The sequence below is a fragment of the Pseudozyma flocculosa genome, assembly GCF_000417875.1.
Source record: "Pseudozyma flocculosa PF-1 unplaced genomic scaffold scaffold00008, whole genome shotgun sequence".
Lineage (NCBI taxonomy): Eukaryota > Fungi > Basidiomycota > Ustilaginomycetes > Ustilaginales > Ustilaginaceae > Pseudozyma > Pseudozyma flocculosa.
Window position 1 is genome coordinate 826,087 of NW_006920876.1, and position 26,580 is coordinate 852,666.

The 26,580-nt window shown below is 65.2% G+C and overlaps 11 protein-coding genes across 11 annotated transcripts in view; 7 read left to right on the plus strand and 4 right to left on the minus strand.

Annotated features, from left to right (window-relative positions):
* Positions 1–721: 721 nt before the first annotated feature.
* PFL1_02943 (uncharacterized protein) lies at positions 722–1,594 on the plus strand (the record flags this gene model as incomplete). The annotated part of the gene is made up of 1 exon (XM_007880455.1): positions 722–1,594. The coding sequence occupies one exon, from the start codon at positions 722–724 to the stop codon at positions 1,592–1,594; it is 873 nt and encodes a 290-aa protein (XP_007878646.1).
* A 341-nt stretch (positions 1,595–1,935) lies between these two features.
* Positions 1,936–3,051, minus strand: PFL1_02944 (uncharacterized protein; the record flags this gene model as incomplete). The annotated part of the gene is made up of 6 exons (XM_007880456.1): positions 1,936–1,983; positions 2,108–2,149; positions 2,303–2,393; positions 2,503–2,518; positions 2,863–2,911; positions 3,049–3,051. The coding sequence occupies 6 exons, from the start codon at positions 3,049–3,051 to the stop codon at positions 1,936–1,938; spliced, it is 249 nt and encodes an 82-aa protein (XP_007878647.1).
* A 479-nt stretch (positions 3,052–3,530) lies between these two features.
* PFL1_02945 (uncharacterized protein) lies at positions 3,531–5,074 on the plus strand (the record flags this gene model as incomplete). Its single annotated transcript, XM_007880457.1, has 5 exons — positions 3,531–3,619; positions 3,763–4,063; positions 4,193–4,356; positions 4,497–4,716; positions 4,847–5,074. The coding sequence occupies 5 exons, from the start codon at positions 3,531–3,533 to the stop codon at positions 5,072–5,074; spliced, it is 1,002 nt and encodes a 333-aa protein (XP_007878648.1).
* A 925-nt stretch (positions 5,075–5,999) lies between these two features.
* On the plus strand, positions 6,000–7,311 carry PFL1_02946 (uncharacterized protein; the record flags this gene model as incomplete). Its single annotated transcript, XM_007880458.1, has 2 exons — positions 6,000–6,093; positions 6,224–7,311. The coding sequence occupies 2 exons, from the start codon at positions 6,000–6,002 to the stop codon at positions 7,309–7,311; spliced, it is 1,182 nt and encodes a 393-aa protein (XP_007878649.1).
* Positions 7,312–7,639: 328 nt separating this feature from the next.
* On the minus strand, positions 7,640–10,571 carry PFL1_02947 (uncharacterized protein; the record flags this gene model as incomplete). The annotated part of the gene is made up of 6 exons (XM_007880459.1): positions 7,640–7,734; positions 7,838–7,982; positions 8,096–8,468; positions 8,595–9,140; positions 9,261–10,132; positions 10,224–10,571. The coding sequence occupies 6 exons, from the start codon at positions 10,569–10,571 to the stop codon at positions 7,640–7,642; spliced, it is 2,379 nt and encodes a 792-aa protein (XP_007878650.1).
* Positions 10,572–11,178: 607 nt separating this feature from the next.
* PFL1_02948 (uncharacterized protein) lies at positions 11,179–12,243 on the plus strand (the record flags this gene model as incomplete). Its single annotated transcript, XM_007880460.1, has 1 exon — positions 11,179–12,243. The coding sequence occupies one exon, from the start codon at positions 11,179–11,181 to the stop codon at positions 12,241–12,243; it is 1,065 nt and encodes a 354-aa protein (XP_007878651.1).
* A 185-nt stretch (positions 12,244–12,428) lies between these two features.
* PFL1_02949 (uncharacterized protein) lies at positions 12,429–13,520 on the minus strand (the record flags this gene model as incomplete). The annotated part of the gene is made up of 3 exons (XM_007880461.1): positions 12,429–12,577; positions 12,700–13,358; positions 13,480–13,520. 3 exons carry the CDS (start codon positions 13,518–13,520, stop codon positions 12,429–12,431), a joined length of 849 nt encoding a protein of 282 aa, XP_007878652.1.
* A 528-nt stretch (positions 13,521–14,048) lies between these two features.
* Positions 14,049–15,504, plus strand: PFL1_02950 (uncharacterized protein; the record flags this gene model as incomplete). The annotated part of the gene is made up of 2 exons (XM_007880462.1): positions 14,049–15,242; positions 15,394–15,504. The coding sequence occupies 2 exons, from the start codon at positions 14,049–14,051 to the stop codon at positions 15,502–15,504; spliced, it is 1,305 nt and encodes a 434-aa protein (XP_007878653.1).
* Positions 15,505–17,487: 1,983 nt separating this feature from the next.
* Positions 17,488–19,555, plus strand: PFL1_02951 (uncharacterized protein; the record flags this gene model as incomplete). The annotated part of the gene is made up of 2 exons (XM_007880463.1): positions 17,488–19,181; positions 19,360–19,555. 2 exons carry the CDS (start codon positions 17,488–17,490, stop codon positions 19,553–19,555), a joined length of 1,890 nt encoding a protein of 629 aa, XP_007878654.1.
* A 1,898-nt stretch (positions 19,556–21,453) lies between these two features.
* PFL1_02952 (uncharacterized protein) lies at positions 21,454–23,229 on the plus strand (the record flags this gene model as incomplete). Its single annotated transcript, XM_007880464.1, has 1 exon — positions 21,454–23,229. The coding sequence occupies one exon, from the start codon at positions 21,454–21,456 to the stop codon at positions 23,227–23,229; it is 1,776 nt and encodes a 591-aa protein (XP_007878655.1).
* Positions 23,230–25,810: 2,581 nt separating this feature from the next.
* Positions 25,811–26,580, minus strand: part of PFL1_02953 (uncharacterized protein) — a gene marked incomplete at both ends in the record, with an annotated part of 3,542 nt that continues 2,772 nt past the window's right edge. The window contains 3 exons of the mRNA XM_007880465.1: positions 25,811–25,993; positions 26,107–26,248; positions 26,371–26,576. Of these exons, the coding sequence (XP_007878656.1) occupies positions 25,811–25,993; positions 26,107–26,248; positions 26,371–26,576 (531 nt within the window). The remainder of the gene's footprint in view (positions 25,994–26,106; positions 26,249–26,370; positions 26,577–26,580) is intronic.

Sequence of the window (26,580 nt, forward strand, 5' to 3'; positions counted from 1 at the left end):
CGTGCGGGGGCCCAGCGCAAGCGGGCAGGCGGGCAGGCGGGCAGGCGGCAGGCGGCAGGCCGGCCAGGAAGAGAGGCAACGGCGACTTGGCAGCGGGTGGCAACGGCAGGCCCGGGCGGGCAGGCGGGCAGGCGGGCAGGCGGGCAGGCGGGCACCGAGCCTCAGAGGAAGGCAGGCGGGCAGGCGGGCGGGCAGGCCAGGCCAGGCCAGGCCAGAGTGGAAATTTGCCGGGCCCCGCCCGCTCGCCCGCCCGCTCGCCACCTCTCGGCCTCTTTCCGTCCGTCGTTTTCTTCCAGCCGGCTCTCTGCCCCGCCCGCCCAATCCTAGCATTTGGCAGCTGTGCCTCTGCCACATGCATGCCTACAGCTCGTGCGTGCGTCGTCCGCCTGCCTGTCGACTCAAAACGGCGGCCAAGAAGCAAGCAGCCCAAAACGAGCAGGCAGGGAAGAGGCCGAGAGGCACGCACGCAGCCAGGCAAGAAGGAAGCTAAGCAAGCAACGACGGCCAGCCACAGCAGGCAGGCCTGGCAGTCCGGCCGGCCCCGCAGGCACGGGCCGCCCTCGCCTCGCCTCGCCTCGCCTTCCCCGCTTTCAAAACTCGCATCGAGGCTGGAGGGACCTCTGACTGCTCGCCGCTTTGCCTGCTCTTCTGCGGCCTCACCCTTCGACCACCACCGCCCATCACCTTATTCTCCTTCTTCCTCGCCGCCGCCATCGCTACCATGTCGTCCAACACCGCTGCCGCCACCGCCACCGCCGCTTCGCCCGCGCGCAAGCCGCTGGTGGGCGTGTCGTTCAAGATGTACTTTGACCTGCCCAAGACGCAGGCCTACATCAACCACACCCTCTCGCTGCTGGCCTCGGCGCTCCCCACGCTCCAGCGCCAGACCGACGTCTTTGTCATCCCCGACTTTGTCACGCTCACCACCACAAAGGCGCTCATCGACGCCGCGTCGCCGCCCCAGGGCCCGCCGCTGCTCGACCTCGGCGCGCAGGACGTCCACTCGACCGACTTCGGCGCCTACACCGGCGAGGTCTCGCCCGTCGTCCTCTCCCAGGTCGGCGTGCGATTCGTCGAGATCGGCCACGCCGAGCGCCGCAGGCTGTTTGGCGAGACCGACGACGACGTCGCCAAAAAGGCCAGCGTCATCACCGCCAACGCCATGGTCCCGCTCGTCTGCATCGGCGAAGTGTCGCGCCCGGACAACGAGGCCTCGATCTCGGACCAAGACCTCGAGCGCACCGTCATCGCCGAGGTGTGGACGCAGATCAGGCCCGTCCTCGAGTCGATCCGCGACCAGGACGACGTCGTCTTCGCCTACGAACCCGTATGGGCCATCGGCGCCGCCCAGCCCGCGCCCGCAGACTACGTCGTCAAGGTGACCCAGGCCATCCGCCGCCGCTACAACCGCGAGTACGCCGGCCGCCGCTCCGACCAGAGCATGCGCATCCTCTACGGCGGCAGCGCCGGGCCAGGCCTGTTTGAAAAGCTCAAGGACGGCGTAGAGGGCCTCTTCCTCGGCCGGTTCGCCCACAAGCCCGAAGCGTTCGTCGAGACCATCAAGGAGATTGCCGGCGTAAAGGCCGACGCATGAGGTCGGCGGCCGTCGCCGTCTTCGCTCTTCTCGTCCCTCGCACCCTGCCCTCCCTCTGTCGCCCCTGTCACGGTCCCCATCCCCTCTTGTCCATCTTTCCCTCGTCGCCGGATCCACCGCATAGACACAGCATCGCATCCGCGCATCCTCGCCTTGTTGGAGCTCGCCTGCCCGTCCGCCCGTCCGTCTTGTGTTCCGAGAATGTCAATTGCCGCCCGAGATGGCACACAAAGAGGCGTGCACAGCGGTGCGAGGGACCCAGGCGGTCAGGCGGTCAGAGGCGTGTTTCGATTGCACCGGAAGCAGTCGGGCGTGAGGATTCGACATGTCGGTGCCGCGTCCTAGGGCTCCTTGACGGTCATATCGCCGTCTTTGAACTGCTTGGCCCACTGCGCGGCGTAGGTCGCGTCGGCGTGGACAGCAGGAAAACAAGCGTGCAAGTGGCAGCGGTCAGCGTGTCGGTCCGGCTGCATCCCGCATCGACGCGGCGGCGGACGTCGGATCGGCACTCACAGCCATGGACGGGATGGGCTTTGTTGGTGGGTTGTGTCGCCACTGTTTCGATGGTTGCGTCGGAGTGCACGACAACCAGAGGGATGAAAGAAGGGGATCGAGATTAGCATGGCCCTCGAGAACAAGCCCAACATCCTGTGCTCATCCCGGCAGAGGTGGGAAAGAAAGAAAGAGAGAGGGGAGTCCTGTACGCACCTCGCGGTCAGCGCTGTAGGTCCATACTCCGTACGTGGCGACGGCGATGCCGACGGCGCAGACGGTCGTGTTCGACACCCAGTTCTTGGGGCTACGTAGGGCGAGGGTGGAGAGGGAGGCGAGAGAGGGGAAGGAGCGGGTCAGAACGAGCTGCCCAGCCTGGCGCAACAAGACCGCTGCGAGGAACTGAAGACACTCACCGCGTCCACCAGCCACCTGTTTGAATGAGCAAAGAATGCGATACGGCGGAGAAGGGGGCACAGGTGGTGTCAGCAAGGGTCGGGGCGAGCAAGTGTGCCGACCATTCACAGGTGGCCGTGTTGGACCAAACACCGATCAACGTCGTGCCCCTTCGACCAGCGTCCATCCTATCCCTTGGTGGTCATCGTGCTCGTGACGTTCCACGGAGAGCCAGCAATGCATTCCACTGCTTTGCCCGGCTGCCGGCGAGGCAGACGCCACGGCGAGAAGCTTGTCCAGCGCAGATTGGATCCTCGTCACAGCCTGATCGATGCGTCGATTCGTCGATGGACCGTAGTGCACCAGCGTCGGATGCTCACCTGCGGGCGACCACACCTCCTTGGGGTAAGGGAATCTCGGACCGGCGCCCTGGAAGCAACGAGGAGGGGGAGGACGAGCGAGCGAGGGTCAGTGGACTGGTGGCTGAGGCGAGGCAGCAGATCGTGGCGCGGCGGCACACGGCTCGGCGCTGCGGCTTGCACGAGGGCATCTTAGCGGCAAATCACCATTGTTGCGTGTGTATGTGAGAGAGAGGCGCTGAAGGGGTGGCGGATAGAGCGCGGGTGTCGATGCGGGGAGAGGGCGAAAGGTGGAGAGCACAGGATGGAAGCGTCGGAGAGGTCGAAGTGCCGCGGCCGCCGCGCCGTCGCTGGCCGCCGCGCTGCGAAAGTGGAATCACTGCCCTCGGCTCCGCCAGCTTGGGCCGGCCCAGGTCGGCCCCGCCTAGCGGTCTTTGTTTTTTCTCGCACGACAAGAGCTCGACGCCCGCCTGCTTGGCTAGGCCAGGCCAGGCCCTGCTCGCTCGGTCCACCTGGCTGGGCTGGCTTGGCGGGCTAGCTGGGGCTGGCTGGCTGGCTGGCTGGAAGCAACGGTGGGGTCTGCGTTGGGGCCACAGGCGCAACCTCCTCGAGCATCGCTTCCACCTTCGCCTCGCCCACCATCCGACGTCCTGTCTTCACTTACCAAGCGCACCAGACGGCAGCAAAAGATGGCCACCTACCCGCTCGACGCTCCGCTCGTCGGCGACCCCGACACCAACCCGCGTACGGCGCTCCAGTGGCTCGCAAAGCAGCGGCAGTGAGTGCCGTACCTCTCCTGCTGCGCTCGCCAAGGGCGCCGACCCAGGCAGCATAGAAACCTCAGCTGATGCCTTCGACCTCTGGCACTCGCCCTCGTCCTCGCCCCCCGCCCACTGCTCACTGTGCCAACCTCCTCGCCAGCGAGCCGACAAGACAGCCCTACAACGTCGTGCAGCGTGGCGAGCTCGTCCTCTCGCAGTCGTCGCTCGTCTCGTCGCTCTCCCAGGACGAGCTGTGGGCCTTTCTCGAGCAGGTCGGCGCCGCCGCCATCGAGCTAGGACGCTGGGAGCTCGCCGAGCCCTGCCTCTCGCGCCTCCAGTCCCGCTTCCCCGCTTCGGCAAGGGTCAAGTGCCTCCATGGCATGCTCCTCGAGGGCAAGGGCGAGTACAGCCGGGCGCTCGACTTTTATGAGGCTGAGCTCGAGCAAGACGGTACCTCGGTGGTGAGCTTCGCCCGGTCGCTCCTCTTGATTCTTTGGATGCCCCTTGCTCACCCGAAGCTCTCGTCCATCACCCGGACTCCATCTCGCCCCACTTTCCCTATGCCTCGGGACGACACCCTCCCTCCGCAGACGCTTTCCAGACGGCTCGTGGCGACACTGCGAGCGCTCCCCACCTCTCACCCGAGGGGCGGCCCGCAAAAGGCCATCGAGGCGCTCAACAAGCACCTCGACACCTTCTACCAGGACCCGGAAGGATGGCAGGAGCTGGCAGAGATGTACGCCGAGCTCGGACAGTGCGTAGCCCCCACCCACCTTCATCCCCATCCTCTGGCCTCGCGGCTCGGATCGTATCCTCGAGATGCCGGTGCGAGCCCAGTCGAACCGAACACTGACCGGTGCAAGCGCATTTGCATGCCTGAACTTGTCTGCGCAGGTACCAGCAGTCGGTGTTTGCTCTCGAGGAGCTCGTGCTCCTGGTGCCACAGAATTCCTTCTACCAGCTCAAGCTGGCAGAGACGCTGTACACGGCCGGGCACCTGGCGCGCAGCTACAAGTCCTACCTGCGCGTCCTCGAGATGTGCAAGAGCGACGACGGCATCGTCGACGGCAGCGCCAACGGCCCCTGGCTCCGAGCGCTGTGGGGGACAAAGATGGTGCGTCGAGGATGCACTCGTCGTGCTTCGGGCTGCTTGCGCGGACACCGACTGACTGACGAAAGGCTCGTTGCCCCTTGACCCTGCGATTGCTCTACCACTCCAACCGCCGTCCCGACTCCCCTCGCAGTGCACGTCGGCGATTCTCTCGCAGCCCACTCACCTCTCGAACCGCGAGACGGCGACAATATCCAGCGCGGGCACCGAGGACATTTCGCTCGACAAGGTCAAGGCCATCGACCAGCTCGTCACCAGGCTGCTCCTCGAAAACGTCTACTCGCCCGCCCTCTCGGCCCAGGGCACCGAAGCGGCCAAGACGGTCCGCGACGTCGTCAGAAAGGTGCTCGCCGCTGCGTGAGCCCTCGCGCCGCGTTCGTCCTCGGTCGTGTGGGTTCGATGGAAGAGTGGCCGCGGTTGCGAATCGTATACCTTGATCGATGAGGCGTGCAGAGTGACAGCAGCCAGGTGCCCGGCGCTCGCGGGCATCCGTGGGACGAGCCGTGGGACGACTTGACGTTCGGACGCTTTGATGAAGTGGGGGCGGGTTGCACCGCTCTCGATGGGGCGGGGCTGCACGCTCCCGTCGTCATTGTGGTGGGACCATAGCCAACGCAACGTGGCTTGGCTGTGCGATGGTCCGGCCCCCACTGACCCTCTCGCATGCTCGCCGACGGCAATTCGGGGCGTCGTCAAGAGGGACAGAGGCAAAAAAGAGGCAAGGTATGCCCGGACACCAAGCAAGCGGGCGTTCCCATGGGTTGCGCTCGACTCATCCCGTCGTACCCGCGGCATCGTAGTGACGAGGCCGCTCGTCGACTCGTAGAGATCCCGCAACTTTAGGCCACCCACGCCTACCTCTACCTCGATTTCGGTCCCGGGGCGAAGCGCAGCCCCGAACGGTTGCACGACGTCGTGCGTATCAAGGTCATCGCCATACGGCTCGACCGATCGTCCTGCACACGCAAGCAAGGTGGGCAGCTCGTCGGCCTCTAATCGTCTCGTCTCGGGGCTGTTGGAGGGATCGCCTCGCACCTTGTCGTTCGTTTGCACCTTTCTCGATCTGTCGTCCCCTCCCTGCCGAGGCGAAGGGGAAGAGGGATATAAGGTCAGGTCGTCAGTCTGTCTCGACTCGTTCTTCGTCCCCCCATCCCAGTCCCTCTTCCTCTCCCTCCCATCATAACTCCCTCGCCATTCCTCAAGACGAACACTCACGGCATCTCGACCCCCCATCCCCGCACATCAACCCTCCTCGTCCGTCCGCCTGTCCGTCCATTCGGGACAAGATGCGCATCTCGTCTACCCTCATCGGCCTCGCCCTCGTCCTGGCGGGCTCGCAGGCCGTCGTGGCCGTCGCCGGTGAAAAGCAAGTCGAGCTCGGTGAGTGAACCCTGCCTTGCGCACCCCGCCACTCGCTCTGCCGATGTCGTGGCTCCCAGCGATCAGGAGTTGTCGAAACGCCGTGACCGTTGTTGACCCTGGTCGCTCTCGCCCTTCGATGGCCAAACAGGTCGGCGACAGCTTTCCATCCCCGTCGAGGCCGGCGCCGGTGGTTCTGTCCCAAGCGGAACCGCTGGTTGGGGAGGTGTCGCCGGCCACGGCGGTGTAGCTGGCTCTGGCGCTATCGGTGCCGGCGTCGGTTTGGGCGTCGGCGTCGGCGTCGGTGGCGCAGGCATTGGAGCTGGCGCTGCCGGTACCGGTGTCGCTGCCGGTGTCGGCGGCCATGGCGGCAACGGTGCCGGCCCTGGACCCAGCGCAGCGACCGAGCACGACGAAAACCAGGGCAAGGCTGACGCAAAGGGCGGTCACAAGGCCGAGGAGGCGCCCACGTACCCTCTCGACGACGTCTCGTCTCGGATCCAGCTGGACTGGTCCGCCAAGGCGAAGGGCAAGCCCTCGGCGGCGATCAGCGAGGGCGACGACGGCAAGGTCGTCGTTAGGCCGCAGGAGCTGCTGCAGATGCCCGAGTTTCAGGCCTTCCTCGAGGCGGTGCTCGAGGACCCCAAGCTCCTCGCCCAGGTCGCGCAGCAGCAGGGCATCCCCCGACGCCAGTATGCCGCCATGATTAAGCAGATGATCCAGGACCCGCAGGGCGTCGCGTTCCTCTTTGACCCTAGCAACAAGGGTGGCGATGCACCTGGCGCAGGTGCCGGAGTCGGTGCCACGGCGGGAGCGGGCGCTGATGCGGGGGCCGCTGCTGGTGCTGGTGACGCTGGTCGAGCTGGTAGCAGCGCTGGCATGGCAGCTGGCGCTGGCGCTGGAGCCGTTGTCGGTGGCAACAACGGCGTGGGTGTGTACGGCCAGGAGGGCCTGCACGGCCAGGGACGCGGCAACGGCAACGGCCTGACGAAGCAGCAGCAGCAGCAGCAGCAGCAGCAGCAGTCATCGTCGACCAGCAACAGCAGCGACGACGGTCGTCACCCTGCAGTCGGCGGCAGCGGCATCATTGGTGTGCAGAAGCGCGCAGTGGGTGCGGGCGCAGGTAGCCAGCGCCGCATGGACAAGCGCCACCTTGCCAACAACCTGCCCCTCGTCGCTCGTGCCGCCGACCTGGTCCGGGACGCCGTCGAGGATCGTTTCGGTCCCATCCTCGCCTAGATTGCGCCCCGAAGGAATGGGCGGCCCCCGTGATCGCCCCTCCAGCCGTCAGACAGACGCCGGCGATGCAGAGCACCCCCGCTCTCTCTGCCAAAGTGCATGTACCCCCGTCGTCTCCCTTCAGCCGCAGCTCGTAGCGCCGCAACTCCATCCTTCCCGACCGTCCGTCAAGTCGAGGCTGTCGGGCCTCGTGTCGTGCGTGCGTGTGGCCGCGATAGGGCGGATGCGGATGCTGTGACGATCGATGAGATGGGATGGGATGAAGAGTGCGATGCGACCGATGCGAGGACCCCGTAGTCTATCTGGTGCTCCCTGGGCGGCGCACCCGCTAAGCCGACTTGCCCTCCCCGCCATGCTCAAACGCCTGGGCTATCAGCTGCGACACGGCGCCCAGGTAGCCGTCGTTTGTCTCGTTGCGGAAGACTGTGCGCGGCAGAGCCGGGCGAAGGGACGCGCAAGACCTCCTCGTCAGCTTCGCAGCCTCTCGACTAGCCGCCGCAACAGAGTAGGGGCCGAGCGCACTCACAAAAGAGGAGGCTCTCGCTCAGCCGCAGCACCTCGTCCTTGGTCAGCGAGGGTCGTCCGTCCGAGTGCAGCTCAAAGAACCACTGGATGTTGGCCATCACGTCGTCCTGGTTGAACATGACGGCGTCGAGGCCAGACACGATATCCTGTCGCGCGGCACGAGGGCGCAAGGGGAAGGACGGGGCAGCGGTGTGTATCAGCATCCCAGATCTCCTGCCTGGCCGATCAATGGACCGCACACACGGGCGCCGCCACGTACCTGCAGCGAAAGCGTGCCCTTCTTCTCCTTGTCCCAGAAGCGGAACAGCCTGGCGACCGTCTCGTGCTCTGGCACCTTTCTCTCGATGCGCTCCTGGAAGCCGTTTGAGACGATAAACTCGTCGCGCGCCCACGTCGCCACCTCGCCGAGGAAGAGGCGGAATGTCCGGAGGTCGATCCGCATCTCCTTGTAGTCCGGCTCGCCCGCCGACGAGACGGGAGGGGCGGCCAGCGCCTTTTCGAGCACCTCTTTCGGGTCGTTGGCCACGATGCCCGCGTTTGGATTCGAGGCGGCCGTCTTGGCGTCGCCCGCAAAGCCAGGTGCGTGCCGTGCGCGGTAGATGGCCTCGACGACCTGGTCGTAGATGAGGCCACTGAGGGCACAGACGCCGCCGCAGCAGCAGCAGCAGTGCGGGAGTCGGGAGCAAGGAGAGGGTCTGGTCTCAGCATCCGCCTCCCTTTTTGTCTTCGCAGTGCCCTGCTGCACAGGCGCAACTCACACCTGGTCCTTCGTGAATCGCCCGTGGTCCTTGAGGTTGCGGATGGCGCTGCGCTTGGCAAAGAGCTCGAGCTCCTGGACAATCTCCTGGCGGAACCGCCTGCGCTCGCTGGCGATGGTCTCGTCGGTGATGATGCCAAACTCGCGGAAGGCGACGACGAGCAGCTCCTGGAAGTTGGTGATCTGACGGTGCCGCGGGTTGGGGCTGTTGGGGTGGGCGCTGTCGCCGAGGGAGCGGAAGTAGGCCTTCATCAGGTTGATGAAGGCGCCGTCGTCGCTCACCTTGAGCAGCTCCTCGCCGTTGATCTTGAGGATGGCGAGGCCGACCTGGAAGAGCACCTTGGGCCCCATGGCCATGAAGCAGTCGAGGATCCGGAACGCAAAGATCATGGGCATCGAGTTGATGTAGAGCGACAGGAACCACGGCAGCGACGCCACCGACAGCTGGATGTCGGCCTTGACAAAGTGCTCGTGGATCATGGGCAGCGTGCGCTGCACCAGATGCTCAAACACCTTTTGGTCGAGCAGCGTCCCGGACATGGATTGGCTGCGCGGAGGTGGCAAGCGGCGGCGGCAGTGGCGGTGGCAGGCGGAGAGACAGTGCCCGTCGAGACGGTCAGCATGCCGTCTTCTCGACTGGCGAGCCCGACGCGCGACAGGCACTCACGTGTAGTATCCCGGCAGCAGACGCTCGCAGAGCATGTCGAGCAGCCAGAAACACTGCTCCTCGCTCATGTAGATGAGGATGGCGGCGACGACAATGTTCATGGCCTGGCAGTAGCCGAGCTCCGGATTTTTCCAGCTGTAGGCGACCAGCACGCGGCGCAGCGTCTCGATGCCCTCGGGCGTCTGGTAGGCCGGGTACTCGGGCAGGCTGCGGTTGAGGTCCTTTTCAATCTCCTCGGTGCTGGTGCTGACGACGCCGTCGTACTTTTTCAAGAGCGCCTCGTACTCGCCGGCGTGGGCGAAGCGGTTGTAGATGGAGCCGCTGGTGAGCTCCCACACCTCGCCGCGGAGCCGGTTGGGCAGGCCCACCTGGACGAGCCGGAGGAACTGAGGGTAGCGCAGCAGCGTGAGGTTCCTGCCGTGCGCCCGAAAGTAGTCGCGCCACAGCTTGACTTTGCTCTTTTCCCGCAGCTTCCTCGGGTCGCCGGGGAAGCCAAACGTGGCTCCAAGACCCGCGTGGTACGGCGGCTTCTCCTTGGCGTTGGCATTCGGCGCCGTCGACGCTGCTGTTGCCGGTGCCGCCCCTGTCGCCCCTGCTGCTGCTGCTGAGGAGGACTCGGCTTCGCTCTTCTCTGAAGCAGGTGTGGCTGCGGTGGCAGCGTCTGGGTTGTCGGGCTCCTGCGAGGGCGTCTCTGCCTTGTCCTTTTCGCTCTGCTCTGCGGCGGGGGTGGGTTCTGTCAGCAGCGTCTCGCTGTAGCAGCCTGCGAGGAAGGGCTTGAGCAGCTTCATGTTGCCGAGCTGGGCGCGCAGCTGGTCGCGGAGGACGCCGCAAAAGGCCTCGCATGTGGGCCGGAGGGCGTTCAATTGAAGGATCTGCCAGGGCGGAGGGGGATCAAGCATGACGACGAGACGCTTCGTCAGCCTCTTTGAGCGGGGCACGCGTTCACGAGAGGGTGGGACTTACGATCTTCATGCCGTGCCACACGACGATGCTGAGGGCAAATACGGTTCCCTTTGTGTTGAGCCTCTCCACACGCCTGACGCACCAGAGCGGGAGGTTCATCCTGCAGCTCCTGCCGCGGTCGCCCTGGCTGGCAAAGCATAGAAAGGACTGGGTGAGGGTGAGGCGTCCGGCGTAGACCTGCTCCTCTTGCGCGCCGTCTGCGGACGATGCCGAGAGCGAGAGGACGGCAGAGGAAATCTCTGCATCGGGGATGGGCGTCTCGCCGGCGGGCAGAGAGAAGGCGTGGGCAAAGAGCTGGGTGCGCGTGGGCGAGCGGTGGTCGCGCAGCGAGTGGGCGATGGTGGACATTGTGACAGAGCAGAGGCGGCGGTCAGTGCTAAGACGGGACGAGTGAGCGAGCAGGTGGATCCTGGCGAAGGCGGCGAGGGCGTCGGCGCGCTTAAGACCTGCTTGCCATGACCCGGATGCGGTGAGGGCAGAGTGAGCGTGGGCGAGCGTGCGGTGCGTGTGGCGGCGATGGTTAATGTTTTTTGGCGGATGTTTGAGGTGCGATGGTGACGAGGCGATATGAGAATGGGAGAGAGAAGGAGACGGAGACGGAGAGGGAGAGGGAGAGAAGGAGGAGAAGGAGAGTGTGTGGGTGGTGAGAGGGCCCCGCCCGCAGTCTCGCACGGACTCCACTTTTGGCCATGCCCCCACGCTGGGCTGGGTCTGGCTTGGCCTGGCCCGCTGCCCGCTGCCCGCTGCCTCTCTCTACGGGAGGCTAAGCCTCCCCCTCGGATCCGCGCGAATTTTTGGGCAACCTTCCAGCCAGGGCCCTGCGCTCTCTCTCTCTGTCTCTCCCTCGCCCTCGCTCTCGCCCTCGCCCCCTTTCTTCGCTCGCCACTGCCCTGCTTCTCTGCCTGCTCATCCTTTCATCCCCGCTCACCGCGCCCTCCCCGCGCAACCGACCACCATGGGCAAGTCATCAAAGGACAAGCGCGACATCTACTACCGGCAGGGCAAGTCCGAGGGCTACCGCGCCCGCTCCGCCTACAAGCTGCTCCACCTCAACGAGCAGTACGGCTTCCTCGGCGGCGCCGCCTCGTACTCGCTCCACGGCACCTCGGAGCCCGTGTCGCCCACGCCGCAGCGCGTCGTCGACCTCTGCGCCGCACCCGGTTCGTGGTCCCAGGTGCTCTCCAACCGCCTCGCCGCCGTGCCCGACTCGCACCTCGTCTCGGTCGACTTGCAGGCCATGGCGCCCCTCCCCGGCGTCACCCAGATCATCGGAGACATCACCACCGCCTCGACCGCCGACGCCGTTTCGCGCGCCCTCGCCTCGTCCGGGTCAAGTTCCGCCTCATCTGCCTCGCCCGCCAACGGCAAGTCCAAGGCCAAGGCCAAGGCGCAGCTCATCGTGTGCGACGGCGCACCAGATGTCACGGGCCTCCACGACCTCGACGAGTACCTCCAGTCGCAGCTCCTCCTCGCCGCCACACAGATCACGCTGCGCCTGCTCGAGCGCGGCGGCACCTTTGTCGCAAAGATCTTTACCCAGCTGCCCCAGGCGCGCGCCGGCTGGGCGCAGAAAAACGAGCTGCACGGCGCCCGCCCGGGCACCAGCGGCGCCTTTCTCGCCAGCCAGCTGCGCTGCTTCTTCGACCGCGTCGAAATCGCAAAGCCCAGGAGCAGCCGTGTCGGCAGCGTAGAGCATTTCGTCGTCTGCCAAGGCTTCCGGCCCCCCGCGGGCCTCCCCGCCTCCGTATGCCCCGAGTCGCAGCGCGATGCCGCTCGGGGTAATGCTGCTCCCGCTGACGGCGACGACGGCGACGACGATGATGACGATGCTGTCCGCGAGGGGCTCGTCGAGCTGGTCGAGAGACTCAAGGGTGAGATGGCCGCCGTCCTCGGATACAGCGGGCCATCCGGCGCACAAGGAGGGACAGGCGCTGGCGCTGGTGCAGCCAACCCGAACCTCGTCAAGGTCGTCCCCTTTGTGGCCTGCGGCGATCTCAGTGGCTTCGACCAGGTGGCCTAGCCGCCATGCCCGGCGACCGACACGACCCTCGCCGGCCGCGGCCGGCGATGATACCTCCACAGCCGAGGCGTCAGCGACGACCACCAAATCCCCACCTCATGTACGACTATCCTCTGTAATTCTAGACGCCAGGCGCTGGCCCCCCTCTACAAGAACCTTCTATGCACCTCGGCAAGCCGGATGGCTCACTGCTGGTGCCACTTGGACACGCTGCTGTTTTCCCAGAACTCGCCCGTGACGCCCTTGAGGTCCTGGAGCGCCAGGTGGACGGGCGTGGCGGCGCCCTCGTCGATCGACTTGACGCCCCTGCCCTTGGTCATGTCGGTGTTGACGTCTGCGGAAGCGAGTGGGTTGGCGACGGGCGACAGACAGGTGGAAAGGGGCGGGTCAGCAAGACGAGGTCAACGTCACCCGGTGGGATGGATTGGAGAAGCTGCGCCGGCGACGACGACTCACAGCCGGGGCAGCAGGCATTGACGGCGACGTTCTTGCCTGCCTTTTTGTAGTCTGCGTCGAGGATGCGGGTGTAGGCGATGAGGGCGCACTTGCTGGTCGAGTAGGCGGCCGACTTCCAGCCCTTGTCCTGGCAGTGGCCGTTGCGGACGTCGGCCTCGTAGTCTGCGACGATGGCGTCGACGTCGGCCTCGGTCTTGGCGTCGAGGAAGCGCTGGGTGACTTCGGGGCCGTAGCCGCGCAGGATGCCGGCCATGGAGGCGACGTTGACGATCCTGCCGCCGTCGCGGACGGGGATCGACTTGATGACGTGCTTTGTGGCGTGGTAGTTTGTGGCCATCGTGTTGCGGATGACGTCGGCGTCGAAGCCGTCGAGGGCGATGCCGGCGTTGTTGATGAGGACGTCGATGCCGCCCTGGTCGGCGTAGCGCGACTGGATCTCGGCACTGGCGCGCTTGATCGATTCCGGGTCGCTGATGTCGAGCTGGAGCGGGGTGATGGTGACCTTTGCGGCGGACGAGGCCAGCTCCGAGAGGATCGAGTCGCGCGCCTTTTGGCCGTTGTCGAGGGTGCGGGAGCCGAGGAGGATGGTGAGGGGCGAGCCCGATGCGCCGACGGCCGACGACGGGTACTCGTTGGCCAGGCGGCGGACGATGCCGTAGCTGTCGGGGGGTGAGGCGAGCGACGAGGCGGAGTGCAAGGTGCGAGGAGAGGTAGGGAGCAAGAGACCGTCAGCGAGGCGCCGGATCGTCTGCGGGGACGAGGCGTCGAGAGGATGCTCACCCGATGCCCCTGTTTCCTCCGGTTACAAGTGCGATGGTCATGGCGGTGTGGTGTGGTGTGGTGTGGTGTGGTGTTTGGCTGGTGGAGAGGCGAGAGCAGTAGCGATGGTGGTGGTGGTGGTGGTAGAGGAAGCCGTCGTGGTGGACACGGGGTGAGAGGGTGAGTCTTTGCCAGGAAGAAAGGGGTCAGGCAAGGCTTGACGACGCCTCGGTGGCTGCCAAACGCTGCTGCTTACCTGGGTCGATGTGGCCCCCCAGGGTCCAGCCGGCGGGGCGAGGCCGAGGTAGGCCGAGAAGCGGTCGGTGGCCGCGGGGACGCTGGCCTGCAGTCGCAAAGTGGAGGCAGAGGGGAGCGTCAGGCTGGACTGACGTCGGCTGCCACGACGGCGCGCCTCGTTGCGGTGGTTTCGGTCCTGGACTGACCTCGCTCATCGCTGCTTGGCTTCTCCTCTCCTCGCCCTCCCTCGCCCGCCTCGCATCCAGCCGCCAACCCCCAACAGCCTGCCTCCTCGATCTCGTAGACCACATCGGCGTCTTCTCGCAAACCCGCGCGCAAGCCCAACCCTCCTCATGGCCCATCGACGCCTGCCTTCGATCCTCGGGTCACCCGTGCCAACCTGGCGCAGCATCCAGGGCTCCAGCGCCTCCCAACGGTTGCCGTCCCAGGCCATCCGCCCCCTGCGCACCTCTTCGGCCCCGCGCGCAACCTACCGCCGCTTTGGTCAGCCCGCCCCGTCGTCGTCGCCAGCACCACCGCCGCAATCGCACAACGCTGCACCAACGCCACTCAACCTCCAGACCTTGCAGGACATCCTCGTCCAGCGCACCCGCGCAAACGCCGGTGGCGGCGGAGGAGAAGGAGGAGGCGGCAACCGTAGACCGCGCGGCAGGGGCTTCCAGTCGCGACCCACGCTCCTCTTCGTCGTCGGCGGCGGCGCGGGCGTCTACTACCTCGTCCACCTCGAGCGCGTCCCCGAGACGGGTCGCTGGCGCTTCATCGACGTCAGCCGCGAGCAGGAGGTCGCCATGGGACAGGATTCGTACCGCCAGGTGCTCCAGCAGTACCGCGGCAAGATCCTGCCCCCCAACCACCCGCACAGCCGCCATGTCAGAAAGACGGCAGAGAGGATCATCGCCGCCCTCGAAGATGGTCAGCACTCGGACGTCAAGCACGGCTCCGTCGACGCCGCCCTGGGCAGCAGCGGCGGCGGCGGCGGCGAGTCGAGCTTCTTTGGCGCCACTGCCTCCGACGGCGGGCCCCGGCCAAAGACCGACTGGGAGTTGTTTGTCATCGACGAGCCGTCGGAGAAAAACGCCTTTGTGCTGCCGGGGGGCAAGGTCTTTGTCTTTACCGGCATCCTGCCCATCACGGCCAACGACGACGGCCTGGCCACGGTGCTGGGCCACGAGGTGGCGCACCAGGTGGCGCGCCACAGCGCCGAAAAGGTGTCGGGCTACAAGGTCCTGATGTTTGGCGCCCTCGTCCTCGAGTCGCTCCTCGGCATCGACGCCGGCCTCAGCCGCACCGCCCTCACCCTCCTCCTCTCGCTGCCAAACAGCCGCAAGACGGAGCTCGAGGCCGACCAGATCGGCCTCTCGATCATGGCAAAGGCGTGCTACGATCCGCGCGAGGCCGCCAGGCTGTGGCAGCGCATGCAGCAGTCCGAGGGCGAAGGCGGCGGCGGCGGCCTGGGCGACGCGGCAAAGGCACTGCTCTCGACGCACCCGGTCAGCAGCCAGCGGATCAAGAAGATGCAGGAATGGGTGAGTGTCGAGTCGACGGAGCGAGGGCGGCGACGCGGCGGTAGGACTAGTGCTCGAATGGCGACGGTGGCTGACTGGCCTCGACCCTCTTGGATCTGCACCTCGTTCTTGCTCTGCCCCACCTCGTCCGGCCTTTCCGGCGCACCCGCAGCTTCCCGATGCCATGTCGACGCGCTCGCAGTCGGGCTGCCCCAACCCAGACGACGTGTCGGGCTTCCGCAGCGTCGTCGGAGGGTCGAGGTTCGGCAGCGCCTTTGGGTAGACGCTGGAGATGACCGCGAGAGTGCGACGTCGGACGCCACCGCGTCGTTGGATGGAGCGGGATCGACGTGGCGTCTCGCAGCCCGCCGTGGACCTGTCTGTACTTGTATCTGACCCGACTCGCCCTTCAGCCGCGAGGCAGAAGAATGACAAGAAGCCAGCTTCTGGGGCTAGACCACGTATTGCCCCGCGCTGTCGAACCCTCGTCGGGTCGTGGGATCGGCGAGAGACGAGATCGATCTGGGCCATGAGTGAGTCGCGGTGGGTGCGGGATCGGTGGAATCGACATGTCGACGCGATAGAGGCGAGGCCAGGCCAGCAGGGCGAGGCGGGGCGAGGCGAGGCAAGGCGAGAAGTCGGCGATCAAGGCGATGTGGACCTCCTTGCGCCGAGGCGCAGACAGCCAGCGGCCTAGGCTAGGCTGTGCCACCGCTGCCACGGCTGCCCTCGCGGCGGTGGTACCGGCAGCGCGATATCCAAGTGAGCCTCGACTCGAGCCGGCTTGCGGCAGGACCATCGAAGACCGACTAGTCGGCTTCTCCTGGCCATACATGTAGCAGGCTGGCCGGGCGGCGGTGGCGCGTGATGGATGGTGTTGGACGGGCCGACGGGCAGGCCAGCCAGCCTGGCCATTTCAAAGTCAAGGCCAGCAGCCAAGTCAAGATGAAATCGAGGCAGGGGGGCCAGCTTGCTTGCTTGCTTGCTGGCTTGCTTGCTTGCTTGTGTTGCTCGTCCGACCGCGACTTGAAATTCCGAAATGCCCGGCGTGCGGGGGAGGAAGCAAGTTGGGCTCGAATACAAACCGAAGTTGTGATGCGTGCTTTTGAAATTTGTAGTCGACGCGCTGGCAGGCTTGAGTGCGAGGCGGGATTTCCCCTTTTGCCGCGAAGCGAAATAGGGAGCTCGGTCGAGCCAGCCAGCCAGCCAGCCAGGGAAAGCCAGGCCAAAAAGGTGGGCGGCCCAAGCGGCGGGCGGCCAGGCTCAGCAGGCGAGGGCAGCCAAGCACGGCAGCCAGCCAAGACGGGCAGCAGCAGGCGGCCTAGCCCCACCTCTCTGCGGGCGGCAGGCCTGGCTGCGTGCGTGTGCGCCTGCTCTCACCTCCTGGCCCTGGCCCTGGCCCTGGCTCTGCCTCTGCGTGGCCCACGCTCGCGCCCTGCCTCGAGTCTTCTCGGGCCACCTCTTTGCCTTTCTCCCTCTTCGTGCACGCCACCCTTCGCTCGTCCAATCGACCCCGTTCCACCTTGGCAGCCACCTTCCAACTGAACCCTTTCCGTCGCTCTGCCACCCCCATACCATCGCGCCGCCGCTGGTCCACGCCCACGCCCGTCTGTCCTCGCCTCGTCTTGTCACGACTCGCCCCGCCCTGGCTCTTGTCCCACCACCAGTCGGACCCCTCTCCCCCCGCCTCACGACGACGACGACGACGACGACGGCCAACGAATAGCCACCCTTGGCCCGTCTTGACCCACCGGCACGAACACATTCACGTCTACGACGACCGACCCTCCGGACCTTAGGCAAAGAGCACTGCCGTAGTGCAAAGACCAAGAGAAGGCAGCAGCAGGCTGGCTTGCACCCACTCCCCCGCATATTTCCCTCGTCCTGCCTCGCTCAGCGGCCATCGGCTCCTTCCATTTGCTCCCATCAACCCACTGCACTCGACTCAGCTCTAAGGCCATTCTTGCCGAAGCCGTCCTCGACAGTCCGGCCACCGACCCCGTCAATCCGTCCTAGCGCATTCTCGGCCAAACACTGCACTGCACTGGCCCCTTCCGCCCGGCACCACCACCTGCGCTATTATCGCCACTCGCACCTCCGCTCCATCTGCTCTGCCCGCCCCCGCCGCAGAGCGTGGCCTGATCAGACGCCCCCCCGCCGTCGATCGCAACAGCGTCGCCCCCCTCGCCGCCCTCCCTCGTTCCCCCGGCGTAACCTGACCCTGCTCCCGGACCCGGTCCCCTACCGCCGCTCACCTCTGCCCGCCATGGCCGCACCCCAGCCCACCGAGAGGCAGCAGCGCCTGGTCAAGGCCATTGGCCAGATCACCAACAAGCAGGTGGTGCCCGAGATCGACTTCACCGTCCACACCACCGACGACGGCACCCAGGTCTCGACCCAGGAGCGCGTCATCAAGGACGTGCAGGCGCCCGCGTTCCAGAAGCCCACCGACGAGCAGTTTTTCAGCGCAAAGGATCCGTCCAAGCCCGACATTGCCTTTCTCAAGAACCACTTTTACCGCGAGGGCAGGCTCACCGACGACCAGGCCAAGTTTATCCTCACCCGCGCCACCGAGGTGCTGCGCCAGGAGCCCAACCTGCTCGAGGTCGATGCGCCCATCACCGTCTGCGGCGACATCCACGGCCAGTACTTTGACCTGATGAAGCTCTTCGAGGTGGGCGGCAACCCGGCAGAGACGCGCTACCTCTTCCTCGGCGACTACGTCGACCGCGGCTACTTTTCCATCGAGTGCGTCCTCTACCTCTGGGCGCTCAAGATCTGGTACCCCGACACCCTCTTCCTGCTGCGCGGCAATCACGAGTGCCGCCACCTCACCGACTACTTCACCTTCAAGCTCGAGTGCAAGCACAAGTACTCGGAGGAGATCTACGACCTGTGCATGGAGTCGTTCTGCGCGCTGCCGCTGGCGGCCGTCATGAACAAGCAGTTCCTCTGCATCCACGGCGGCCTGTCGCCCGAGCTGCAGACGCTCGACGACCTGCGCAGCATCAACCGCTTCCGCGAGCCGCCCACCCACGGCCTCATGTGCGACATCCTCTGGGCCGACCCGCTCGAGGACTTTGGCCAGGAAAAGACCAACGAGAGCTTCATCCACAACCACGTCCGCGGCTGCTCGTACTTTTTCACCTACAACGCCGCGTGCCAGTTCCTCGAGCGCAACCAGCTCCTCTCGATCATCCGCGCCCACGAGGCCCAGGACGCCGGCTACCGCATGTACCGCAAGACCAAGACGACGGGCTTCCCGTCGGTCATGACGATCTTTTCGGCGCCCAACTACCTCGACGTGTACAACAACAAGGCGGCGGTGCTGAAGTACGAGAACAACGTCATGAACATCCGCCAATTTAACTGCACGCCGCATCCCTACTGGCTGCCCAACTTTATGGACGTCTTTACCTGGTCGCTGCCGTTTGTGGGCGAGAAGATCACCGACATGCTCATCGCCATCCTCAACATCTGCAGCAAGGAGGAGCTCGAGGAGGAGGACGAGGAGGACGAGATCCCCGTGACGCCGACGTCGACGTCGGAGGAGGAGGGGAGCGCCGAGCGGCGGGCCGTCATCAAGAACAAGATCCTGGCCGTGGGGCGCATGTCGCGGGTGTTTGCGCTGCTGCGCGAGGAGGCGGAGCGGGTGTCGGAGCTCAAGGGCAGCCAGGCGACGGGCAAGCTGCCGTACGGCACGCTGGTGCTCGGGTCCGAGGGCATCAAGGACGCCATCGCCAACTTTGACGACGCGCGCAAGGTCGACATTGAAAACGAGCGGCTGCCGCCGGACCTCATCGACGCCGACGAGGCCGGGCCCGCGTCGCCCGCGGGAGAGGGCAGGGTGTCGTCGCCGTCGATGGACGACTTTTCCGGATCGAGCACCACGTCGCCGACGGCGTCACCCAAGACGCCCAGCTCGCCCATGGCCGGCGGCCACCGGAGGGGCCACTCGAGGTGCGTATTAGGGGGTGGAGTGGAGGGGACTGTGGCTGCGTCGGCCGGTGCGTCGGCCGCTGCGGGCTGCGGATGTCGGGCCGTTGCTGACTTTCCTACGAACGTCTCTCTTGCCCCTTGTTCCCTGCCACTCCCTGCTCGATCGCCCTTTGTCCCGTTTTCCTGCACCGCACCGCAGAACTTCGTCGCTGGGCACGACGATGTCGTCGCCGTCGAACCGGCGCCGTTCGCTCGAGTCGACGGTGTCCATGATCCGGGAAGCGCTCGAGGGGGGCGACGGCGCCGAGGACAAGTCGCTCGAGAAGCTGGCAAACGACATTTCGTCGCCCTCTTCTCCGAGAAGTCGCAAGATCGAGACGCTGCCCGATGCCTGAGCCGCCTCAGAGGGGGGCTTTTGTTTTGCCCGCCACGTCTGCCTCGTCTTTGCGACCACGGCGGCACGAGGCTAGGCGAGGCGAGGCGAGGCGGAGAAAAAGGCGGAGAGAGAGCGAGAGAAAGGGGGAGAGAGGGAGGCGCGGGACGATGTCGTCGGCTCTGTATCGAATCGTTGGCATGTGTACAATCCACACGGTACCGCATCGCATCGCACCTCACCGCATCGTGTCGTCGTTTGATCCTGCGTCTGCCCGTCAAGGAGTGAGGGCGGACGTGTGAAGTCACGTGGTCGTCGAGCCGCAGGACTGGCCTGGCCTGGCATGGCGCCCAGGGTCAGGAAAGGATGCACCGCTCCCCGCCCATGTCGGTGTCATCGGGGTCAGGCTGAGCGGCGTCGGGTCGCGACTGCTGCGGTCTCAAGGGCGAGGGATAGCGATCGGGGGTTGACGGCGAGGATCTAGATGAGCCGGGTCCGCTGATCGGCCGGTGAATGCCTGGCCAGGCCAGTGTGGACCGATCGGGCATCTGGCAGGCCTTGCCGAAGCGTGCCGACTACCCCGATTCCAAATCGGGCAGACCAGATCACCGACTACCGGCTGAGCGAGTCAGACCAAGCCATCCGGGCAAAGGCAGGGGCCGAGGGGCAGAGGCGCGAAGGGTCGGTTCGTCGGCCATGCCCGAAAACCCGTCGGTTCGGGGCGGTGAAAAACGGCCAGTGGAGGCCGAGGACCGCCCGCAACCCAGACCAAACCAAGCAAGCAAGCAAGCAAGCTAAGCGGCGGTTCGGAAATTTTTCTCTTCTTGATTGGCCTGGCCTGGCCTGCCCACTTGCCCTGCCGCCCGTAATTTTCAGCCCCAGCAGACCGCCGCCGCCGCTGCCGTTGGTTTGAAATCGACGGCGTCTTCGCCGGTCGTGCTCGCAGGCGCAGGCCGCAGCGCCCACCCAGCCTGGCCGGCCGGGCGCACAAACCGACAGCCAGCCAGCAGCGCACCGGGTCGTCCGACCGAGCGACCGACTTTTAACCGCCCAAGGAGTCAAAGCCCAGGCAGGGTCGAGTTGGGCCGCGAAATCCCCCGGGGCCGTCGTACCGTATGTGCTCTCTCTTTTTTGTTTTGGAGCAACCCGACCCGCCACCCGGCATCATGCTGCTGCTGCTGCGCTGCGAGCGACAGACAGAGAGGCAGTCGATTGATTGGACTCTGATAGCGACGATATCGCGAGGGCCCGCGCGCCAAAAGTTCGATGTCATAGGTACCGCCCGTCTCGACCGGCCGTCCCGAAGTCAGAGAGAGATCAAGTGACTCGGTCGCCAGCCAGGCTCTCTGCCAGATGCCAGAGAGAGAGACAACGCCCCGTGTGCGCCATCTGTCGATTGCAAACCTTGCCACGCCACGCCTGCCTACATGGCCATGCCCCGCCACGCCCACGCCCACGCCCACGCCCATGCCGTCGCTGCTCGTGGGCCAGGCAGGCCAGGCCAGGCCAGGCCAGGCACCGGCCCAAACTCTTTGCTGCGAGCCTTCTTCTTCCGGGGCGGGGCGGCACCACCTGCTGGTTGGCTGGCTGCCGGGATGGCAGGCCAGTTGGGGCGGGCAATCGCGACGAGCCGCACCCTGCCAGGCCACCTCTCTCTGCGACGCCGCCGCCGCCGTCGTCGTCTCCGAGCCAGCCTATACATATCCTTGTGCCCCGCATCCATCCTGCGCTCCTTTCCTTCCCTCCTTTCTCCACCATTACCCCATCTCGCCCACGCCTCGCCCGCATTCCTGCCCACCGCCGTCGCTAGATAGAGCGTCGTCGACGGCCCCTCCTGTGTCCCCTGGTCGGCCATCCGGACGTCTTCGTCCTCCTTGCCCCTTATCACTTAGACCGCCGTCCGTCGCCGCCGTCGCCGCCATGTCTGCGACTCCCTTTTCCGACATCTCGTACGCCGACGCCCTTCCGCGGGACGTCGAAAAGTCGAGCCCGGGCGCATCCTCGGACCGCCTCGACAACCTCAAGTCGGGCGTCGGCCACAAGGGCACCGACGATGGCCACTTTGACCCGCCGCCGCCCGAGCTGGGCATCGACCAGGACAGCTCCGACGGCTCCCTCCGCCGCAACCTCAAGCAGCGCCACCTCAGCATGATTGCCCTCGGCGGCACCATCGGCACCGGCCTCTTTGTCGGCCTCGGCGGCTCCCTGTCGGCCGCGGGCCCCGTCAACACGCTCATCGCCTACGCCATCATGGGCGTCGTCGTGTGGTCGATGATGATCGCGCTGGGCGAGGTCAGCACCCTGTTTGCCCTCCCCGGCGGCTTCACCCACCACGCCACCCGCTTCCTCGACCCGAGCCTCGGGTTCGCCCTCGGCTGGACCTACTGGTACTCGTACGGCATCACGATCCCCACCGAGATCAGCGCCTCGACCATCATCATCCAGTACTGGGACCCCAACCAGACCATCAACCCGGCCGTCTGGATCTCGATCCTCCTCGTCTTTGTCGTCGGCGTCAACTTCCTCGGCGTCCGCGTCTACGGCGAGCTCGAGTTCTGGTTCTGCCTGATCAAGGTCGTCGCCATCGTCGTCCTCATCCTCGTCGCCCTCGTCATCGACCTCGGCGGCGGGCCCGACCACGACCGCCTCGGCTTCCGCTACTGGATCAACCCGGGCCCGCAGGCCCAGCTCTTCTGGACCCCGGACCCCGTCACCGGACAGCCCACCGGCGGCATCAGCGGATCGTTCGGACGCTTCCTGAGCTTCTGGAACGTCTTTGTCCAGGCCGCCTTCTCGTTTGCCGGGACCGAAATCATCGGGGTCGCCGTCGGCGAAGTCGAGGATCCGCGCAAGAATGTGCCCAAGGCCATCAAGCGGGTGTTTTGGCGGATCCTGCTCTTCTACGTGCTGGCCATCTTTACCGTGTCGCTGACGGTGCCCTACAACGACCCGCGGCTGCTCAACGGCGGCGACGACGCCAGCGCCAGCCCGTTTGTCATCGCCATCCACAACGCCGGCATCCGCGTGCTGCCCGACATTGTCAACGCGGTGCTCCTCGTGACGACGTGGAGCGCGGCCAACTCGGACCTCTACGCGTCGAGCAGGACCATCTACGCCCTCGCCCTCGAGCACAAGGCGCCCGCGCTGCTGCGCCGGTGCACCGCCGGCGGCGTGCCCTACTGGGCGCTCGCCGTCACCAGCCTGTACGGCCTGCTGGCCTACATGTCGGTCGGCTCGGGCGGCGCCGAGCAGACGTTCAACTACCTCTACGACATCTCGGCCATCTCGATCATCATTGCCTGGATCATCATCCTCGCCGTCTACGCGCGCTTCTACCACGGCATGAAGCACCACGGCATCGACCGCCGCGAGCTGCCCTACCGCGCCCCCTTCCAGCCCTACATGACGTACTTTGGCCTCGTCTTCCTCAGCCTCGTCCTCCTCTTTGCCGGGTTCACCGTCTTCCTCAACGGCCAGTGGGACGCCAGCTCGTTTGTCACCACCTACATCACCATCCCGCTGTTTGTCGTCCTCTGGCTCGGCTGGAAGTACGTCAAGGGGACCAAGTTTGTCAGCCTCGCCGAGATGGACTTTGACACGGGCAAGCGCCACCTCGACGAGATCGACGAAAAGGCCCGCCTCGCCAACACCGCACCCAAGTCGGCCCTCCAGCGCTTCTGGGACTGGCTCATGTGATCGGCGTGGCTCCCCAGGCCTGCCCTGCCCTGCCCAGGCCTGCCCTGCCCTGCCCTGCCCTCTCGCCATCTATCGCGGGCGATCCCTTCTTCCCCTCGCCACGCCAAAAACGCCGTACGCTGCTCGTTCTTGCCTTTCCCATCGTGTATTCATACCCCACCTCGCGCTTTCTCTCTTGCAAACCGGACGGAACCCACCGATCCCAACGCATCGCATCGCATCGCATCGCCTGCCTGACCGTATCCAGCATGTACCCTTCAACCGCGCCTCGTGGTACACCGAAGGAGAGACCGAGTCGAACCGGCGGGTTCCCTTCACCTCGCCTCGGTCCGGCTCGCTGAATACCCCGGGCCAGGGGCGAGGGGCGAGGCGGGACGCGTCGTCACCTCGGCAACGTCCTGGATACCTGACCGGCCGGCCGGCCGGGTGGCAGGCAGGCACCCCCTTCCTCGACCGATTCCGACTGCCTCGCATCCTGATCAAACGACCGACGCGGGCGTACCAGGAACCCTCGCGTCTGCACCGCCACGTACCGCCTCCTCTCCCGGCCGTGACTCTACCACCTCCAGTCCTCCTCCATCGACGAGAACCTCCATCCCGCCCTCCAGCAACGTTTTTAATACTATATATGTGCAATACTTCAGAAAACGTTTCATGCGCGGCAAGATGGCCGAGTGGTCTAAGGCGTAGCATTAAGGAAGATACCGCGCCCCTGCGAGGAACGGTCTGCTATCTTCGGGCGTGGGTTCGAATCCCACTCTTGTCATACCTTTTTTCCTCCCGACCTCCCTCCCCGGATGGCCATCGCATCGCTGTGGAATCGTCGAGTTCGGCTTCATTCTCCGCGCTGGGATACAGGGTCATGGTCCTGACTGGTTCGGGAGATTAGAAACAAACATCATGTTGTTTATTTTGAGAAGTCCACAGAGAAGAAAGAAAAAAAAAAAAAAAAAAAAAGAAACAAATCGTCAGGGCAAAAAAGGAAAATGGACGGACGCTGGAAGCCAGCGTGCTTTGCGACACCTGTGAGATTCGAACTCACGCCCCATTTCTGGGATATCCTTGTCGTGCTGATAGCAGGGATACGCCTTGACCACTCGGCCAAAGTGTCCGAAGATGTCAGAAAGTCCCAGAATATAAAGTATAAAGTAGACAATGACCGATGTCGAGTGCTGTCCCGCACCATCGACCCGTCCCCCCCTCCTTCTGGGTTTGCGCTGCAAATGCATCAGAGGGCATCTGCTCGAGTCTACGTTAGTGTCCTGGTCACTGTCTTGCGAAGTTTCGAGAGTCAGAGGGCTGCGTGTCATGTTGATCGATGTTGGGAGGGGGGGGGGGAGTCGCTTCGGTGCCAGCTGCACGCCAAGGGCGTTTCGTACGGGCCCACTTCGAGTTCTACCCCAACGGTCCGGCTGGAGGAGGGTTGCATACTGCGCTGTGGCTGGAACGTATACCGTGCTCTTTCAGCGTGGACGCACAGCGGGTTGGCGATGTTGCCCCCCACCCGAACTTGGGGATCTGTGAACGTCACTCAAGGCATTGAAACTGGTGGTGGTAGGCTGCGGCACCAAGACGATGTTGGCGGCAACTTGGCGGGATTCCAGGCCCAGATTGGCGGAGGCGCCACTAAGATGCCGCCAATGTCCCCTTGACGGCCTCTTGGCGGTAGTACCTGTCAAGTTGAGTCTCCAACCCCCCGACAGCCGCCAACATCATTGGAGGTCCCGATGGTCCCTCGGTGCAACTTCGGCGACACACCAGGAGAGCACGCTCGGCTGAGCTTGGTGGCAGTGCGTGTCGTCGAGTAGCCGGGTTTGGTGGCAGGGGTTATAAGCCCTCCTGACCGTCTTCCTCCTTTCCTTCCCCCCACCATCTCCCCACATTTCCTCCTCCGCACCCTGGCTCATCCTGCTGTCTTGTACGTACCTTCTCCCAAGTAGACATCGTTTTCCCACACCTAGCCATGAACAGCTGCTGACCTTGCTCTCTGCTCTTGGCCCCCCCCCCCCCTCTTTCTCTCTATCGCTGTGTCCTTTGCTCCCACCAGTCGTCGATGTGTGTGTTTGCTTTAGATGCCGTTTGTAGATAGGTGGTGGGCTGTGAGGGAATCGTGCCATTGTGCCGCTTGAACGATACCTGGTGAGGAGGCAGCGTGGGCAGAGCTGATCCAAGGTCGCACTGGCAGACCTGTCCTGCCAATTAGAGCTTGGCGTGTCCCGCCAAGGGCCCGCCATTGGGTCCATAGCGGGACGGCCGCCAAGAAGCATGCCAAAGACGTCTTGGCCAATGCGGCCAACTGCCACGAGTTTAATGCTTTGACTGATGACTTCTGGCATGCCCTCCCTCCGTTCAAGGTCTGTCGTGCCATCTCTCAATGACGAATTGAAACAGCATGAGGCAATGGAATGCCGAGACAGGGTTGCAGGGATGCGGAGTGGGTGGGATGAACGGTCTAGTATACACGAGATGACGATGAAGGAATGCAGAGCGGAACAAGGGCCGGTGGTAGGCTGAAGGCGAAAGGGGTGATGAACGATGAGCGAGTCGGGACGGCGGGGTGAGAGGGGGAGAGGAGACGGGCCTACCAGATCCGGGACCGGACCATGGTGTATCGACTGACGTCCATCAGCGAGCCCGTCTTTTTGTCCTTTCCACCCGCAGCGGCCGAGGAGGGCGAGGGTGAGACGTGTCTGCCATCCAGCATGATCTGGATGGCGTTGTCGTCGGATCGGTCGACGAGCTGGACCAGCTTCTTGTCGTACGACTGCCCCGAGCCGCGCGCACACAGATCAGAAGGGACAAGACGAGACGAGACGAGGATGAGTATTAGCGTGCGTTGCGTGGCCCACAAAGGAAGAGGACGTGGACGTTGCTCACCAGTTCGTCCTTGTCGACGCCGATCGGTGCGCGGTCCTTGCTGTTGAGGTTTTCCTCAATCTCGCGCTGGTGCATCGTTGCGTACCGGTGCGAGGCGTAGCTGACCAGGTAGGCGCCGAGGAGCAGCTTGACGGCCACGAGGCTGCATCGCACGGCGCGCGGGTGGGGGGTCACAGAGGATGAGGGGAGAGAGAGAGAGGGAGAGTCAGCCGCCGCGCCACGGCTGCGCCCGGCATCGGCCCACCGACCGCCCGCCCGACTCACAAGGTCCAGGCGATGACCAGGATCAAGGTCCAGGTCGAGGCGCGGACGACCATGTCGAGCCAGCGCACCGTCGTGCTGTCGACGTCGACCGACATGAAGCGGCTGGCTGCCGACCCGACCAGGCTGAGGTTGCGCGCCGCAGCGCCGGCGGCGGGCGGGAGGGCGCACTCGTCAATGTGGCTCGTGTCGCCGACCATGTCGAGCACCTGG